Here is an 18,300-nt window from a genome sequence, read left to right on the forward strand (position 1 = left end):
CTTTATTCAATATATTTGTGGATTACGAGACCTCCGTGTTGATATTTTCAGCTTTGCTTACAAGAAAAGTAGTTTAAAACTGGCAACGTCGGCATTGGGCAGGGCAAAAGCCAGAAATTCCTGAGTGATTGCTAAGCATTTGGGCTATTCCATTCTCCGCTGTCTGGAGAGTTCTTCGATCTGTGACGAAAGTTGGCGTTCATCAATTCTTCTGAATCACGATGTCTGCTGTTCAAGCCGAAGAGGCTCCTGCTGCAAATACAACAGAAAAGCCAGTCCCCGCTGAAAAAGGCAAACCAGCCGTTCATAAGACGGATTATGAGAAAGATGTTGTATATCTCTATCAGTTTACGCGATGCCCAACATTGCCCTCAGCGTCCCCATTCTGCCTCAAGGTAGAAACATGGTTAAGGATGGCCGAAATCAAATACGAGGTAAGAAGTAAAATTCAATCGTTTTCCCTCAATAGTGTCTTTTTGGTCAAATGTTAACATTTATGTTCTGCTTATTTTACATTTTTACAAAAGGATCGGTAAAATGGCGTTATGCGCCTGTCAAAATAGAGGCACATTTTCTGAGTTGACAGCTGGAAATTTTGTTGACTGCAGACTACGTATGCAAATATTTGCAAATCACACAAAGAGATGTAACCTAAAAAAGTGTTGTTCATTTTTAATTTATTTTGTCTAGCGAGTAGGATTTTTCTAACGAATTGAGCTTTTATGTGGTCTATGCTATTAACTCGCAGTTTCACATAAATTGAATAAAATATTGAAAATATGTTATTTTTCTCCATCCTACACGAAAATTGTTAGAGATTTGTCTATTGTAGTACTCAAAAATCTAAAAGAGTTGCAGAAATGCCTCACTTGAATTTCCGGATAAATTTGGCTTGTTACTTTTTCATTCCATTTAAACTAACATTTTAGCGAGCATTTTTTTTTTCTTTTAATTTGGGTCATTTGAAATGTGCTGTTAAACTAAATTGTACCTATTGTTCTTGGTAACAGAAGAGTGGACTTGTTGGACTGCACAAACAACTCTCCATAAAGTCTCAAATACAGTAGCATGATACTATAGTTTGGGACATACTTAACCTGGCAGCATTGTGAAGGCGACACAGATCCTAATCTTGGCATTATGATGCTGACGCTAGGTTTGCCCCAACTATAGTTGTTTTTACAAAAAAAACACATACAAAATATTTAATTCGTCTAGTCCTTCTAGTTTGGACAGATTTTATAAAATAAATAGAGCAGTGCTCACATTAAATTTTAAATCTAAAAGTGTATGAAATATCGTTCAATACTTGTTCATTAATGTAATTTAAATCTGAAGAAGTGCTGTACCAACCCATAAAATAATTTTGAGGAGTGCATGTTGCTCAAAATACGTAAAGCCTTTAAGAAAAATAAGATACCATGAGAAATAAAACTCCTGCTTATCAGAATCAGTGAAAGCGTTTTTTAAACAAAGCATTCACTTAAGGGAGAGAAATGGGTCTGAATTAGAGCCCGAGTTATTTTCAAATTTCATGTGTGCAGTAGCATATTTTTGATTCTTATGTACTGTTTCATATAATTCCATAAAAAATGTTTTTTTTTTCAAATGAATATTACTGCCATTTTCGCATGGTTTTAGATTTTTAACGGAGAAGAATATTTTGCCAATTTTTGCTCAGGTAACCCATTGAAATCCATTTTGGACAATGAATACTGCCCTTCAGTAAGTCTAAAGAGGGTTGGGGGAGTATGTCAATGGCACCCCACTCCCTCTAGGATTGGTATAATAAATGTAACACTGGTCCTCCTAGTAAAAGCACAAAATATTTCACAAATTAAGTAATTTTTTTTAAGTTGATACGTTTATTTAATTTATTCCCATCAATGCTTTCTGTTGACACATAGCTACATGCAAAAAAAAAAAAAAAAAAAATCTTCCTTGTGTTTCCCTAATGTTTTTACAATTTTCTAAAGTTCTAACTTTATCTTTTGCTAATCTTTCCTCCCTCACAGAATGAGGAGGGTTCCTTTCTCCCTTTCAAATGATTAAGTTTGGTTCAGAGTTCAAAGAATGGTAGGGGAAATAAAGATGAATCAATGTTAACTTGGAATGAGCAACAGGAAATGTGCTGTTCCTTTTATTTAGAAAGGTGACTCATTTTGTGACTGAGTTATCTTGAATCATGTTCTTATTAAGAGTAAACTGTAAAGACATGTAATTCCACTGAGCATTGATGGCCAAATTCTGTTCAGTTTGTAATTTATGATTAATTTTTCAGGTAAATTTAGAAGAAACAAATTTCTCATCTTTTTCAAACATGCAAATGCTATTTATTTTAGTAGAGCTGGATGTTTATGCAAGGGCATGATGATTTCCTGCTCCTGATTCCAATTTGACACATTGCTTTGATTGTAAAATATCCATAATTATTTTTCTACATTAGAAACAATCTGATCCTGTAGCTTTGCGCTGTTTTTTGCAATTTAGGCATCATGATGGCGCCTAAGATAAGTATCTAATTTCTAGGCATCAAAATTTACAATCAAGGTGCTATTAAGTGGCCAATTGCAGGGGTCTGGCCAGAGGATATTTGGGTCCGTTAACGGACCCTTCACAAAAATCCGATCAACCAAAACGGACCTTTCACAAAATCCCGATCAAACAAAACGGACCTTTCACAAAATCCCGATCAAACAAAACGGACCCTTCACAAAATTCTGATAAACAAGATCGGATCTTTCACAAATTGTTTATTGAAAGAACAAATCTGAAAGCAAAATAAGGCATATTTCTGTGTATAAACCGATAATTTTTGGAGTCTTTTTTGAAGTCAAATTAGAGGGATCAGCTTACACAAAATCGGCTTATTTTGAAAAAAAAAAAAGAAATGGGCACTCTTGCGATGCTCCTGCAAGGGATAAATGATTGCTACTGCCAAATAAATATAATGGTTGTTTGTTTTATCACAGCTAATTAGCAGCAGTGTTGTTGTAAACTTTTCTGAAAAGGCATTGGTAAGCACTTTTCTCATATCTGCGAAATGAACTTAGAACTGCAAAGGGATAGTAAGGGTGGGGAAAAAATATGATCTCTTCAGATAGGATTACCAACTTCAAAATTATCACCACTTAGCGTCTGGCGTTGAACCCTTATAATGACTTGATTAGAAAATATTCTCATCATTTCACCAGCTTGTCAATATTTGCGTTTTTACGGTGTGGGGCGATATTTAATTGTTATTTTGGGAGAAAATTATATGGGTTTTGATTTTTCGATGCTAACAAGGATGATTAACTTTAAATAAACTCTTTTAATTACCGTTTTTTTTCTTTAGATGTCTAAATTTTGAAAAATGCAATCTTTTAACATCCGATATGAGAATCATATTTTTCTTTTTTAAGCTAACTTCCCTTAATTAGGATGCAAATAAAGGAAAAGTCTCTTTATTTCTGTTGGAACTCTCATTTCAAGTTTTTAAAGCAAAATTCCATTTTCTGTTATGAGTCAAAAATTAAAGTGATGAATAGATGGTTTATTTTATTTTATTTATTTTTTTGCATCAACTGTGTCCACAGATATTAATGAAATGTTTATCATAGGACTCTAAAATGCAATTTTAAAATAATTTTATCAAAAATATTTCTTTTACAAGCCGTTTTTATACTTTTGATGCCTTCACTTTGAGAATTGCGATCTCTTTGCATCCGCTATGGGAATCCGATTTTTCAAATTTTTGATGTTTATTACACTTTGTTAAGAGGTAAACAATTAAAATATCTTTTTATTTTTGTTAAAATCACAGAATTTATAAGTTTTAATTGAAATTCTGTGCTTAAGAGTGTCTTGGGTCAAAAAGTTAAATGCTGAACCCTATTCTGAAATTTATTTTTTTGTTACAATTATTTTAAATACTGTACAGAAATATTTCTTCTAAAATTTCGTTTTAACATTTTTTTTTTTTTTTTTTTTTTTTCAAAATTATTTGATTTTTCACAAAATTAATTCATTTTTCACAAATTTACTTGATTTTTCACAAAATTATTTGATTTTTCACAAAAAACGGACCCTGTGAAAAATTCCGGACAGACCCCTGAATTGAGACAAGTGGTTAACTGACAGTGACTGGGGTGGTGAACTTTACTGTACCATGTTTTAAAAAATCTAATATATAAAGAAAATAACTTTTTACAAAGGGAAAATGGATTGTATTTTCAATTTTTTCATTGGAAAAAATTGGACTTTCCTGCATGAAAATCAAGATTCTCTCTGAATAATAATAAATTGAGCAAAAGAGCTGGAGATAGTCTTGGGGGGGGGGGTTCATTTTTTTTTCTTCTTAAAAGGCTTGTTTTTACCGGGAAATAGGGTTGCCACTGGCGACTATTTCTGACCATAGGGGGATTATGGCGACTTCTTTGCGTCAAAAACGGCCTAAAAGCAACTATTTTTAAAAAATATTCGACCTTTTACAATTTTAGGCGACTTTTTCACATTTTGTGATAGTTATTAAAAATGAAAAGGAAAGAGCGATGGATACAATGTGCTCAACACGTATGTCGAGAAAAATACTTCATCTGTTTTTAGATTTCAATCCTTTTGCATCTTGTAAACACTTTGAAATTTTTGGCAATTGGAAATTATTTTGTTATATGCTATCTTTTATTAACTTATTTTGTTTTATTTTTGTACATAATAAATAAATAAATTTTTGGAAGCATGCCAACATTTAACTTATGTCTTGTGGTTTATTTTTCCAGTGTTTATTTGAGATTTGAATCCTTTTGCATCTTGTAAATATTTTTATATTTTTGACAATTAGGCATAAGTTTGATTGTATGCTACCTTAGATTAAATTATTTTGGATTCATTTTAAAAATTAACAAATTTTATAGTATTTCGATAACGAATATATGCTACTTCGGTTTAAAGAGCGAATTAAAATCTAAACTCACTGTTAATACAAGAATAAAACAATACAAAACTTTTACTAGGCCAATTATATTAATTGGTAGCGAGACATGGGCAACTAAATCAGAAGAAAATTGGCTGCTCATTTTTAGTCTTATACTTCTGAGCGGAAGCTAAATGAAGAATAACTATAAAGACTCTTCGGCAAAATATCAGAAAAAAAAAATTATTTTCATATTTCTGGCACAAACTAAATGTGTTCAGTAATTTACATTCCAGTGATTTTTTTTTTTTTTTTTGCAGTAAAGTTTTTATGTTCATTACAAAAAAAAGTGTTAGGTGTCTTCATGAAAACAGAAACTTTGATAAATGCAAAATGTGAGATAATTTCATTTTCCTGTATACCAAAGTATTACTTGCTGCTTTTCTCTCTAAAATTATTATACACCAGACAGAATTACTATACTAGTGTTATTAATTAGTGAATATGTTTCAGTAAAAATCTTAAAATATTTTTATTTAGTGGGTAGGATCATGCATTTAATGCATGTAACTTTAAAATTAAAAAAAAGGGGAACAACTTTATTGAAATTCTCATTTTTTTAAAGGCCTTTTAAAAAGTTTAGTGCATGTTTCTGGAAAATAGAAATAATGTAATAAATTTGTTTAAATATTTATTTTTTTATGTTTTCTAAGAAAATGCAAATTTAGTCAACTACGTTTTAGTTTGTAAAAAAGTCTTGTTTTCAAATTTTTTTTAGAATGAAGCTTTTTTTCCTCATTACTTCTTTAATCTGATCCTTAACTTTTGGCCCCTAGACTTGGAAATCTAGATCTTGTTTTTTCCCTTCAACTTTCTGAAGTTGAACTTGTGTTATAAATTCATAAACTGTAAATGTTAAAGAAAATATGTCCAAAAGATAGAATCAATGATTTCATGCACATGTTGTGCGCTTTATTTTTCTAAACACTAGATGGTTGACATTTTATGAACTGAATAATCTTCAAAAGAAGTTGTGCATGCGCAAGGCAATGTTTTACAGATGAGGGACTCTTAATGCATCGTTGCTTGCACAATAACTCATTTGTTGACATCTCAAATTCTTTGAAGATTCTGAATATCTGTTTTCTATTTATTAATTTTTTTTAAGATAAAAAAGAAGAGTCATGACATAATACATATTTTAAGCAAGCTTTTATGGAACTTTTTTTCTTTTTCTCAAGTATGCAGTTTCAAAATCTTTCCTCATAAAACATGTTTAAAATGTTAAACAAAAGTACTTGGCAAGTTATTTGAAACTCCTGTTACTGTTCTGTAGTCAATTTTTGGATGTTTTGAGTTTCACTGTTAAGTTAATCTATGTATTTTGCTTGTTGTTGTCTTGTATTAAAATCTTAGCAATTCCTCTATGATTAATTCTTCTTTAAAATTGTCTTTTTTAGAATGTAGATCACAAATTGAAGTATAAATCCAGGAAGGGTCAACTTCCTTTTATAGAGGTTAATGGTGCTGAAATCGCAGATTCTGACATAATAATCCATGAGCTGAGTCAAATGTTTGGGAAAGACTTGGACGAAAACTTGACTGTAGACCAGAAAAATGTCAGTCATGCATTTGTATCAATGTTGAATAATCACACTAGTTGGTAAGAAAATGTACTTCTGATTAATAGAAAAAGATACAATGTATTAAGACTTGATAAGTTTTCAGTTCCGTTATAATAATGTTATGCCACATAGTATTTTAATCAATTTATGAACTATAAACCTAAGCAGGCCCATCATTTCAATTTTTTTGAGGGGAGAGGGGAGACCTAAATGATAGGCCGAGCCTAAGTATGAACTTTACCTTAATTTCTATATTGTTGCTTTAATTCAACCATTGAAAGTCCTTTCTCTGAATCATCTAATTTACTGCCTTTTAGGTACTAAATAGTCTTTTAGGCAGGGTTGCTTATATATATATATATAATAATAATAAAAGTGAAAAATATTGAAAAGACCACACCAAGAGCCCATAGATGCGCAACGCAGCAAAACTAAAAAGCCAAGTAAATATAAAATTAAGCAAACAGAATTACAAATATTAAACAAATTATAAATAACAAATGATGATAAAAAGGAAAAATGCAAACAGCTATTAAATAGGAATCTAGGAATAGATAAAGAGTGAATCCAGAGCTCATCAGCCATGGAGGATTCATTAATTATGGTCAAAAGACCAAAATTTTATTTATAAACTAGAAGAGAATGTTTAAGCTCCAGTACATGTAATATAGAGTAACGATGGGCAAACGCACAGGGGGGTGGAGTTTTTTGAAACAAAACTGGTCAGGTCTCTACATGTGTTAGAAGTGTTGATTTAAAAAAATCAGGTCTCCACTAGTCGGGTTTTGGTGACCTTGGAAGTTTTTATGTTGGGAAGGCAAAGAGAAAGAAGAAACAGGAATGTCTAAAAATAGATTTTGCATGTGTTAAGTTAAAGTGGGTGCATTTTTCTACCTTTTGTAAACTTTTTTTTTTTTTTGAAGTTTGAAACGTTCTAGATTATTGGGAGAGTTGGTTGTTTTTCAAATTGATTGAAAAAGATAGAAATTTCAGTATTTGAAAGTCATTGAATTTTAATAAGCAATCATTATAAGAACTTTCTTTGCGCTTATCTATTGTTTTGTGATTTTGCATTTTACCAGATTTTTGCAGGTTGAAAAATATTGGTAATCACAGAAAGTTTAAAAGTGAACTTGATTGTTGCCAAGTTCTAATTAAATTTTCCTTTGTTTTCTTGTTAACAAATAACTCATGTTATTTTTAACTGTTTAATGGATTTGTATTTTTTTTTCTATGAAAAAATTTGCTTTTTTGTAGGGTAATGAGATGGTGGCGTTATAGCCATCCTGGTGAATTTTTGAAGTCGGCTCAAATGGACATCAAACGAACTCTAAACTCCAAATTGCCAAAAAGTGTTCTTCACTTTTTCTTTAAACTTGGCTTCAAGAGCGTAAGTATCTTTCATTACTTTAAAAATTTTACTAAAATTTTATCACTTTTATTTTCCTTGCTACAAAATGTTGCCGAACAAGAAAATGCTGAGCTGAAAGGGTTTTCATCCGTTGCTGGTTCATTTTTTAATCTCAAGTTGCTGTCTTTTTTTTCTTTCTAAAGGTTTTTCTGGTTCAGTTTTTAATCTCAAGTCACTGTCTTTTTTTTTTTTTTTTTTAATTTTCATTCTAAAGATTTTTCCCGACTATTTGCTTTGTTATAGAAGTAGATTTTATTTATTTATTTTTTAATATCAATTTGTTCTCGCCCTCTTATGTTTCTTTTTTGTTCTTTTGTAGGAACCTATTTCCCACTTATAATAGTCATAAACAGCTTGCAATAAAACTTTATGTTGAGGATATGTGTTTTTTTAATTCAATGAAAGTGGTTGAACAGATTTGTATCCCTACTGCTTCAGACTATTTTTATTTCTGTCTTAGGCCTTCTTTCTGAAGCAAGTGCTACTATGGTAATGTGAAATTTTTTCTCATTACTACTGCCAGTTCAAATTTAAGTTCCCCTTTCTAAATTTGAGTCTAAAAGGAATTCATGTAAAATAAGCATTTCTGAATTGCTCTAAGGCGAAAATAAAGGCTTGGCCTTTAAACCTATTTCCCTAATTTCTCTTGATAATCTGATATAAGTTGGTCTAATATAAATCTGAATATAAAACTTCGAAACTAAGCATTAAAAAGAGTTAAATTTTTTTTTTTGAAATTATTATAAAAGTAACTATAAAAGAATTACTATCATGAAATACTTGGATTCGAATTACTATTAAAAAAAAAAAATTCCTTACATAAATCCTTTCATTTGGAAGCACTCTGTCCCTTTTTCTGTCTGAGAGAAGAACTACATTCTTGCTACTTGCTAACTTTTATGCATTAGTTGTAAAACTTCTGCATCTTACAAATTTTAATGCACTTTTAAACCCAATTACCTTTGCTTCTGTCAACACTTTCTAGACCACTACATAAAAAATCAGTTTTATTTCCTGTTTGGCAGATTCTCAAGTTTCAGCGATGGTCCTGCCATCCAATGCTAAATTTTAGCACCTGATTTCAGTTTTTATTCAAAAATCAAATGTTTTTTCCTTTTTTAGAATATCAAACGTGCAGTCGGCCATGGAGTGGGTCGTCACAACTCGGATGAAATCTATGAATTTGGAAAGAAAGACCTTAAAGCTCTCAGTGAATATTTGGCAGAAAAGCCTTACTTCTTTGGTGAAGAGCCTCACTTGGTATGTTTGCACCTTTCATATTTATCCCTTTTCTTTTAATCTGAGCATGTATATTGATAATGTTATCTATAATCCTGTAGTTCTACCTATAATCCTTTAAATCCATTCACTTTGTATGTTTACACCTTTTCAAGTTTCTTTTATTTATGAGTGCTATGCTGCTGATAATATTGTTGCTCCAGTTCAATTTAGAATCTTCTCAATCCATATGTTAAGCAATAAAAATTCCTATTTTGTGTCTAAGTCATATACTTAGCTTTTTAGAGAAAAGTTTTGACATTTTGCTTTCTTTATCCCATTCAAAAAAGCCCTATTTTTTATCTTTATTTTTTATTAAAAAAAACTTTAAAAATAATTAAAAGTCTTCTATGCAAACATAATGCAACTTTTTGTACTAAGAGCTTGTATTTAGCTGCAGGAGGATTTTGAACTTGAATTTTTAACTGTGTATACCATCATCCCCTCCAAAGGTTCTTGCAGTTGCAAAGTAAATTTATATCGTACATGTGAGTTCCTTTTCTGCTGATTGGCAGAACTCTGAGAAGTTCGACCTTCAGGTTCACTGTTAGCTGCTTTTCTGGTTATTTCTGTTTTATGAAGAAAAATACAGGATTTTAACAAAAAAACATGCTTGTAAGAAATAGCTTTGTATTTTTGCTTAGAATGCTTTGTACTGTTCACTGAAAGTTAGATAGTGTAGATAACCAAACAGTAGCAGAAATTTAGAGGTTGCTACTCAATTGAGGAATACTGTAAAATAACATAAGCCAGCTTTTCCACATACTAGTGAATAAAACACGTACGTTATTTTCAGATTGCAATCTCCCTTCATCTTGCTAAAGAATCGGATTTTTTTTTTTTTTTTGCTTCAGTGTTTAAGGTTCATTACCAAGTAAATTTGTTTTATTTTCTTTTAAATTTTAGTTTGGAAATTTAGATGTGATGTATCTCCCATGAGAAGCTAGTAAATCATATAAAGAACTAGCAATAAAAGTTGAAAAATGATTTTTGAAAAAAAAAAGCATTTTGCTCAAAAATTATCATCACTGGAGAATTGTCTTTATTTCAGTTCTCGCCCTCCTTTCTTAAATATAACTTGCATAGTTTTATGGATTAGGCATAAAATTAATGCCTTTCAGCAGAGTTTATGCATTAATCCCAATTTTTTATGCATTTTGAAATTCGATTGCATTTGCCTCTGTGAACTTCTCTTATTTTGGTGTGCTGCTTGATTCTACCGCATGGACATGGATATCACTGACTTTTTGCTGACCATTATTTTTAACTTTTAGAGGACTTGCACAACTGCCATTTTGCCACACCCTCTGGGTAATTTCAAAACAGTTGCATCCTAGTTGAATTAAGCTTGTTTGGTCATTTTTCTAAAAGTTGGAGGGCAATAAAATATCGAAATTAGAGAATTTATACAGTAAAATTATGCATAAGTCGGGGGATGTTGAGTTAAAAACTCAAGGATGTTGAGTTTTTACTTAAAATTTTAAATCTTTCTTACAATTTTGGTGATTATATCAATTTAAATGTCAATACACTAACTAACCATTTGCACTGATACACTCCTGTTTGTGAAAATTGCAACACCATGAAGGAAGCATCATAGTTGAATGAAATTTAATACACAGTTGAGTGGTAGTGGTAGAAATAAATGATTACATTATCAAACCAAACAAACAATAAAAAGAGATAGAAATTAGTATTTTGTGTGGCCACCACGCACCTCAATAAGAGCTGCTACACGACTCGGCATGGAGTGAAACAAAGTTTGAATATCGACCTGAGGAAGAGTATGCCATATTGTTTGTATGCTCAACGAAAGTTCGTCTGTCGAAGCAACAGGACGAGGATCACGAGTGAGATGCTCCCCAGTGGGAATCAGATCCGTTCTTTTGAGGATTTCGAGTTGGATCCTCTCCGCCTCATTTTGGGATAACCTCTCCCTTGGATAGGATTCTCTAATGAGAGCCATCTTAAACATACTTGCTGCTTGGGTATAGGTCGGCAAGTGACCTGTCCTCACTCTTTTAGCTGTGGTAGTTGGAGCAGGAGAAGGGGTTGAAACCTCCGACCGAAGCCGTTTGGTTCCACCAACCTTCTGAGGAATGGCTGTCCCGGTAGCTTTCGCCTCCCGTGCCTGCTTTCTTTTCTTTTGTCTGCGCTTTTGTGATTTTGAAGGTGCACCCTGCCCCCCTACTGCAGAGTTGGCAGATTGCAGAACTGCATCCTCGCCGCCTCCAACAGCAACGTTGCTTGGTGCACCTTTTGTGCCAGGATCCAGCTCCATAGGAGCCATTTCACAGGCTGATTGGGTACCTTCAGCAGAAGAACCCAACCCTTCATTTTTTTGTTATTTTTATTTTCCAAATCATTTTTTGTTTCTTTATTTGTAATTGAATCATCCATAAGAGAACCTGAGAACTGGGAGGTGTAAAAATGTCGAAACCCGCATAGCCTCCCTGTACAGGTGTAAGCCTGGATACGAGGTTTCACCTGGTTCCTCGAGGGGACCGTTTGAGACATCAGAAAACCCAGATGCCATTCGTCCATCAGCACGGTGCCTCACACCTTAGATTGGGTATCCATTTTAGTCGCTTTTTATGACATGCATGGACTACGTTGGGACTATTCTGCTCCGGTCACCAAACGGAGTGCTGGCGTTCAGTTCACCGTTAACAAAAACAGCTATCCAGGGGCAGGACGAGGACCAACCAGCTCACCCCTCAGTTAACGTTTACTCTAGCATATAACCACGGATAATCATACCCGCCTCGCTACTGCCATCTATTTATATTCGGTTCGATCCGCCGTTCAGAGGGGGCTGCTCAGCATAGGCATGCGCTACCGATCTGCAATTCTAATCATTTGCATATCATGCCCTACTTTACATTCCCTGCAAATTTTCAGCTCACTTGTGTAAGTCTTTTGTGGTGTTGCAGTTTTCACAAGCAGGAGTGTATGTTTACATCACTCTTCATTTTGTGCATTCTTAATTAAATTTGAGCAAATTTTTAACTGACTGAGCTAGTGATGTGCTCGGAAAAGTTTTGCTTATGCTCATTTCCCAAAGCTGTCAGGTATGGTACTTGTTTTTTTTTTTTTTTCATTTATTGCTGCTAATATATTCTATGGTCGATAGCTGTGCTTTTAAGTCATAAATAAAAATAAAGATGAACGCATTGAAGTTCCGCCATTTTTTCTCTCTCTTTTGCATTATTGATAGCGTGATTCATGTACATTCAACATCTAAATTTTCAATTGCTTTGCATTTAATGATCAAGGAAAGACAGAAATGGTATCTAACTAAAGCATGCTGCTGAAAAAAGACATTCAAAACTTTTCGTTAACCAAGTAGGCCTTTTCAATAAATAATGCATATGTCTTAATTCTAAAAAGAAAAAAAAAACTTTTTTTTTAAACTGCATTGCTGATTACATGTTTAAAAGATTCTAAAATGTACAAAAGAAAAAAAAATCATAACAATTTATCCTTTTGGTCACAGTTGTGATGAGTTAGAAATAAAGCTACAATGGTGATCCAAAGCGTAAGGCATCAAATTTGGCAGTCGGAAGTTGGAAATCTAGGGTTTAAAGAAAAGTTTTCGGTTACAACATGGAACTAACATCATCTTATTTCAGACTGATTATATTCATGCTTAAAATGTTGAAATTCTGGGCCTTGTTGGCATATCTATGAAAAAACCTTGTTCTATCCCTTGTTGGGGGCTCATTATTTCCTGTATGTAATTAACAACTTTCTTCTACAGCTGGATTGTGTGGCTTTTGCTCACATCTGCCAGTTCGTGTACATTCCTTTTGGTGGTATGAAGGAATACCTGGAGTCGGACTGCACGAACCTCCTCTCATTCGTCGACCGCATGAAGGAGCGCTTCTGGCCCGACTGGGACGAGATGTGCAAGACGCTCGAGCTCAACACCCACCTGCCCAAGAAAGCAGTGGAACCTGCCAAGGAAGAAGAAGGAGAGGAGAAGAGCAAAGAGACTGAAGATGCCAGCGAGAAGAAGGAAGAGAAGATAGAAGAGACGAAAGTGGAAGAGGCCAAAGAGGAAAGCAACGAAACAAAAGAATGAAGACATTCTGTTGAAGCTTTTGGATGGATCAGTGTCGTGCGTGTATCTGCAGCTTTTTCAGTTTTTATCCCTCATTCCACAGATTCTCTTCTCTTTTCCATGAGCTCGATGCCACTCGATGGAGTGCTTACACAACACTGGCAGCTCTGGATGTTGCTCAAGTTTTTTGATGTTAGGAATTTTTTTATTCCTATCATTTACATTTCTACACTAGTCTTTTTAACATTTCCACAAAACCTGCACTACAAGTGCAAGCGTATTATTTTCCCCCCTTAAAACCACCTACTTAAAGCTTTATCTTATAATTTTTGTGCCCCTTTTGGGCTTTTATTTTTATAACCTTATATTGACTTCGTTGTCATGCATTTTGATTATTTTTAATCGTGGAAGCTACAATTTTACGTGATATTTTATTAATGTATCATTTTTTTTACGATTATTGTATTTTAAAAGGAGCAACTTTAAAGCAAGAACGATGATATTCTGTTGCGTTTACATATTCTAACATTTGTGAAAATTTTATGTCAATTTTAATGGAATTACACCTTTTTGCTGTGCATATTTGTCAAGCTTTTTGCACTCAATATGTGGAATGTCTCATGTATACCCAAAAAACGTTTTTAAATTGTATACCTTTGTATCTTGTATTAACTGTTAATAAGTAAAGCTTTACTGTGTACTCGTCTCTTTCCTGTGTTCAATCAGTTTATTTTCCCGTTTGTTCCCAGTGTAAAAGCCTAGGCTCTCCCTCTCTTTTTTAATTTGCGAGTATCAGGTCATTTACCAAACTATATTTTAAATAGAATTCTGAAAGTAAAAGTTACCAGCATTTTAACTACTTTGTGATCAGTTATTTATGGTAGGACCGGGTTTATTCGGATCTCTGGTATTTCCGGGTCAAATTTCTAAATCTAAAAAAATACTCTTAAATAATAATTATAAATTATGATCGCAAGAACAAAACAATAAATATTCCAAATATATTCGCTTTTTTTTTGGTTCAGTGTAAAATCCCCACATAGGTCGTAAAATATATTATAATAGTTTCACCAGGCCGGACTGGCTCCTTCTGACTTGGTCTACTAGGTACTGGAAAGGGGCCCCCCTGAGGGTTTGGTCCGGGGCCCTAACCCCGAAAATGTTTAAAAATTATTTGCTCAAAATTTACCTTTTAATTTTTCTTTTGACTTGGAAGTAGCAAAACTATAGTTGCATTTTAATAGAAAATTGAATGTGTCTTTAGGTTTTTTCCTAACTTTTCTCCTTATCAAACCGAAATTTAATTTTTTTTTCACAACATATTAAAGACATGTTTGTTAATATATATTGTTTATGAACTGAAACAGTTTCTTTTGATTGACCTTGTTGCAGGGATAAACCCATCTGTATTGGGTCCAGGGGTTTCTCCCCCGTGAAATTTTTTGAACAATAGATGGAAAATTCTGCATTTTTAGGCCTTATGGGGGAAGAGGGCCTAAGAGTCTCTGAAGGGGGGAAGGAGTTCCAAAATTCGAAGTTTAGATGATCTTCGATTATAAGGTCAGGGGGTTCAAAGAATCTCCACAGTAATTTTCCGAGAATGAAGTTAAATATTCAATTGCATGTTACGTCAGTGGATATGGTTCCTTACCCTCCCTAGGAATTTTTTCGACATAAAAGTCCGAAATGTGCCAATTACGCCATCTTTGGCAAATTTAAGAAAAGGAATAGTGTTCAGGGCTTTCCTAGGAAAATTTTATAACCTGGAAGTTAAAAAAGAACCTCCCCTTTCAACAATCTACAATGATGTTGGGAAGAGTGAGGCCCGCATGCTCTCCCGGAGCTTTACCGAAGGCCGGGAAAAAAAGGGAGCTTTAAGAAAATTTGTTCCAAAAAACAATGGTACCCCCTCAAATGATGCAGAGCTCCCACACCTTATGGATACCCCCCTTCCCCACACACCAAAAAGGAAACCAAAACTTTTTTTTAATTTCTCCATTAAAAACTCCAGTTGCATAGTCTGCGCCATGAAAGTCTATGATACGTTAAAGTTCAGAATTTAAAAAAATAAAAACGGAGGAGTTCCTAAAAATTTCTTAAGTACTTGTCTCAGTATCTCAATTATTATGGCATTATTGTAAAAATCAAAAGCGGTAAATGAACGCAGTATGCATTTCTCTATTTCTGTGGAAAAGCAACAAAAGTCAAATCTCTTAATTGTTGGAGAGAAAAAAAAATCATGTCTGAATATTCTATGCTGTAATATTATCAGACTCGCATCTGCATGCCCGCAGTGCAAGGGTGGGGGGGGGCACATCCTTAAGGGGGACCCTACAACCCAAAAAATAAAAATAAAAACTAGCACTAAGACTACTAAATGTTACCAGTTGTTGGTCTGTGGGGTGAGACCTCAAATATTTTGTTACAACGGAGCCCAAAATTAATAGATCCGGGCCTGAAAGTATAATTTCCCAGGAACAAGGAGCATCGAGGCCAGAAATTTCAAATAACCATTTTAACAAAGACACAGGAGGGATTTGACTGAAGACCCAGTGACGGTGCTGGATTCTTGAGGGTAAACTAACTCATGGACCTGGTCTAGCACTGCTGACCAAGGGGGCATGCAACAACAACACGAAGACACATAAAAATTATACTTTCCTGTTTCATCTTTTTAGTTTTTTGTCTCAATGTATTTTTCTTTTACTCGCCATAATAAAAGTTGTAGTTTACTGTTTACTTGTATGCAAGTCAAGTACAGAACTTCAGCTATCAATGCAGTTAAGATTGCAGAGTTAAAAATGCCACGTGGGATAGTTTCATGGCCAATATCCGGTGATTAAGACCCAATCTGCATTAAATTTTCTCACTAATTTACTGGTTTGAAAGCAATCTATGAATTCATTCCCATTCAGTCTGGTACAAGTCATTAAGTTCGATTACTCCTATTTTACACCTGCATTTTTCTTTTGTCCGAGTTTTTTTCACACGACCATCCATACCCAAGTTCTGGTTATCTTATCTCATCTCATTGATTCTACAAGAACTTGGCGAAGGCACTCAGGCGGCCTGTCCTCCTGTGTCAAGTATACCCAGGGGACACTGGGGTGTAAAGCCTTTCTGCAGCAATCACAGGAGGATAATCCCTAAATCAAAGCAGACAACTGTGACTTTATAATTAAAACAATTTAAAGAAATGTCTAGGACAAATAGGTAATGTTTTAAAACTTGCATATTGTAATGCAATGTTAAAAAAAATATATTGTGCTGTACATAATTCAATTGAATTTGAATGAGCTTGAACTATTTTATGAGTAATTTTCAATAAGAAAGTTTTTCTCTAATATGAGTTGTACCTTTTTTTCATACTTGATACAATCATAGTTTACCTCTTCTATTCTTTTTACTCTGATGGTATGGTGAAATTCACACATTCTGTCAAAAATTAACTAAAAACGATAAGAATTTCTTATTTAATAGTTAGGACAGTTTAATATTGTAGTGAAGTTCGCACTTCCCATCCTTATCCGAACTTCGCTACAATATTTTGAACCAAAGTGAGTTATTTTATTGTTATTTATACTCCACTTTCTTTCGTTCTGCATTCAAAGTATTAATTAGAAAAGCATTTCACTAAAACAGTAAACTTAACCTGTGGATTACTGTTTCACTGATGCAGTTTAATATTTTAGGCATAAAAACATGAAAATTATTAGAGTGCAGTTAAAATTTCTATTATATTAAACTAGTTGCATCTAATCCCCATAAATAAAGCACATCTAGCTTTGCCACTTTGGCGAATATCGGCAAAAATATTTTTGCCCGTACAGTTTTTACCCTTTCTATTCTACCTTTGGCTAAATGTGCCAGACATAATTTTTAATTACTTCTCACAATTTTTATTATTAAAAGAATTAGATTTAATAAATAAAAATATACATAAAATATTTTACAACATTATACTGCAACATGTTGTAGTGGTGATTTAAAATAACTGCTTTTGTTACTAAGTACAAATTTTGCAATTTATAAATAAATATAATTAATAATAAAATTGATTTACATTCTATTTATATCATTCCAGCACCTAAATTAACAGAATTCAACTTTCTTTGTAATTCTGTTTTTGCCATATTTTCCACTGTCCTGGCAAAAATACTTTATTTGCCTGCAAAACGTCCAGCCTTGTGTGTTTCCCACTACTGCCCTTTAAAGTGCAATTAATTTTAAGTACAATTTTCTGAGTTCATTGCTTTTTTTTTTCTTCTTATTTCCCCCCCCCCCCCCCCCCCCCCCCCCAATACCTGAACCTTGCATAGGCCACATGGTTTTCTAATGAAACTTGATCAAAAGAATGACTTCAAATTTTGAAACAAGGATGCATTAAACTGAGCGCAATATAATCATTCAACAATAGGGTCATTCCACGGTAAACGGACATTTTGTCCCTCACGGGACGCCTCATGTATTTCATTTAAAATTATATTTTAAAATATTAATGAACAACTCTCTTCTATCCTTGGCAGCAATAGAAGCGGGAAGGGAAAAAAAAACAGTTGGGGGTGTAAAATTATATTTGAGTTAAACCTCCATATATCGAAGTGGCAAATTGAAAAAAAAATTCAATTCTCAATTTCTGTCTCTGCATCTTCATTCTAAATTTCTAATTTATTTGAAAATCGGATTAAATGAAAGTTTGGAATTTTTGGAAAAGAGCACTTTTTTCAACTTGACAATTCCTCGAGCGAAGCCCCTTCAGGCAGGGCCTATTTACTGAATAGGTCAACTATGGAGTGGCCTAGGGTCTTCGTTTTTTAGGGGCCAATAAATTTGCTGGGCCCTCCTGAAAAACTGTTTGTCCGATAGGGTCTTCCAATATCTTAATCGGGCCCTGCCTTCACGTTGGATCCGCGTACCTGCAGACCCCACAGTGCGGGGCCACATCCTTAAAGACCCAACGACCCAAGAAATTGGAAGAAAAAAAAACCTAGCACTAAGACTTATTAACGTTTCAAATATACACTGCTTT

At 33.6% G+C, this 18,300-nt stretch overlaps 1 protein-coding gene across 1 annotated transcript; it reads left to right on the forward strand.

Moving 5' to 3' along the window:
• Positions 1–102: 102 nt before the first annotated feature.
• LOC129220205 (failed axon connections-like) lies at positions 103–13,971 on the forward strand. The gene is made up of 5 exons (XM_054854569.1): positions 103–434; positions 6,355–6,557; positions 7,777–7,909; positions 9,053–9,190; positions 12,969–13,971. Exons 1-5 carry the CDS (start codon positions 222–224, stop codon positions 13,290–13,292), a joined length of 1,011 nt encoding a protein of 336 aa, XP_054710544.1. The 5' UTR covers positions 103–221; the 3' UTR covers positions 13,293–13,971.
• Positions 13,972–18,300: the final 4,329 nt, after the last annotated feature.

The sequence above is a fragment of the Uloborus diversus genome, chromosome 4, assembly GCF_026930045.1.
Source record: "Uloborus diversus isolate 005 chromosome 4, Udiv.v.3.1, whole genome shotgun sequence".
Classification (NCBI taxonomy): domain Eukaryota; kingdom Metazoa; phylum Arthropoda; class Arachnida; order Araneae; family Uloboridae; genus Uloborus; species Uloborus diversus.

Bases quoted from the DNA above. Each gene is read 5' to 3' on its own strand.
- LOC129220205 (XM_054854569.1), top strand. From the start codon at position 222: ATGTCTGCTGTTCAAGCCGAAGAGGCTCCTGCTGCAAATACAACAGAA. The intron at 6,558-7,776 runs GTAAGAAAATGT...GCTTTTTTGTAG, and splicing joins TTGAATAATCACACTAGTTG to GGTAATGAGATGGTGGCGTT. The intron at 9,191-12,968 runs GTATGTTTGCAC...TTTCTTCTACAG, and splicing joins TTGGTGAAGAGCCTCACTTG to CTGGATTGTGTGGCTTTTGC.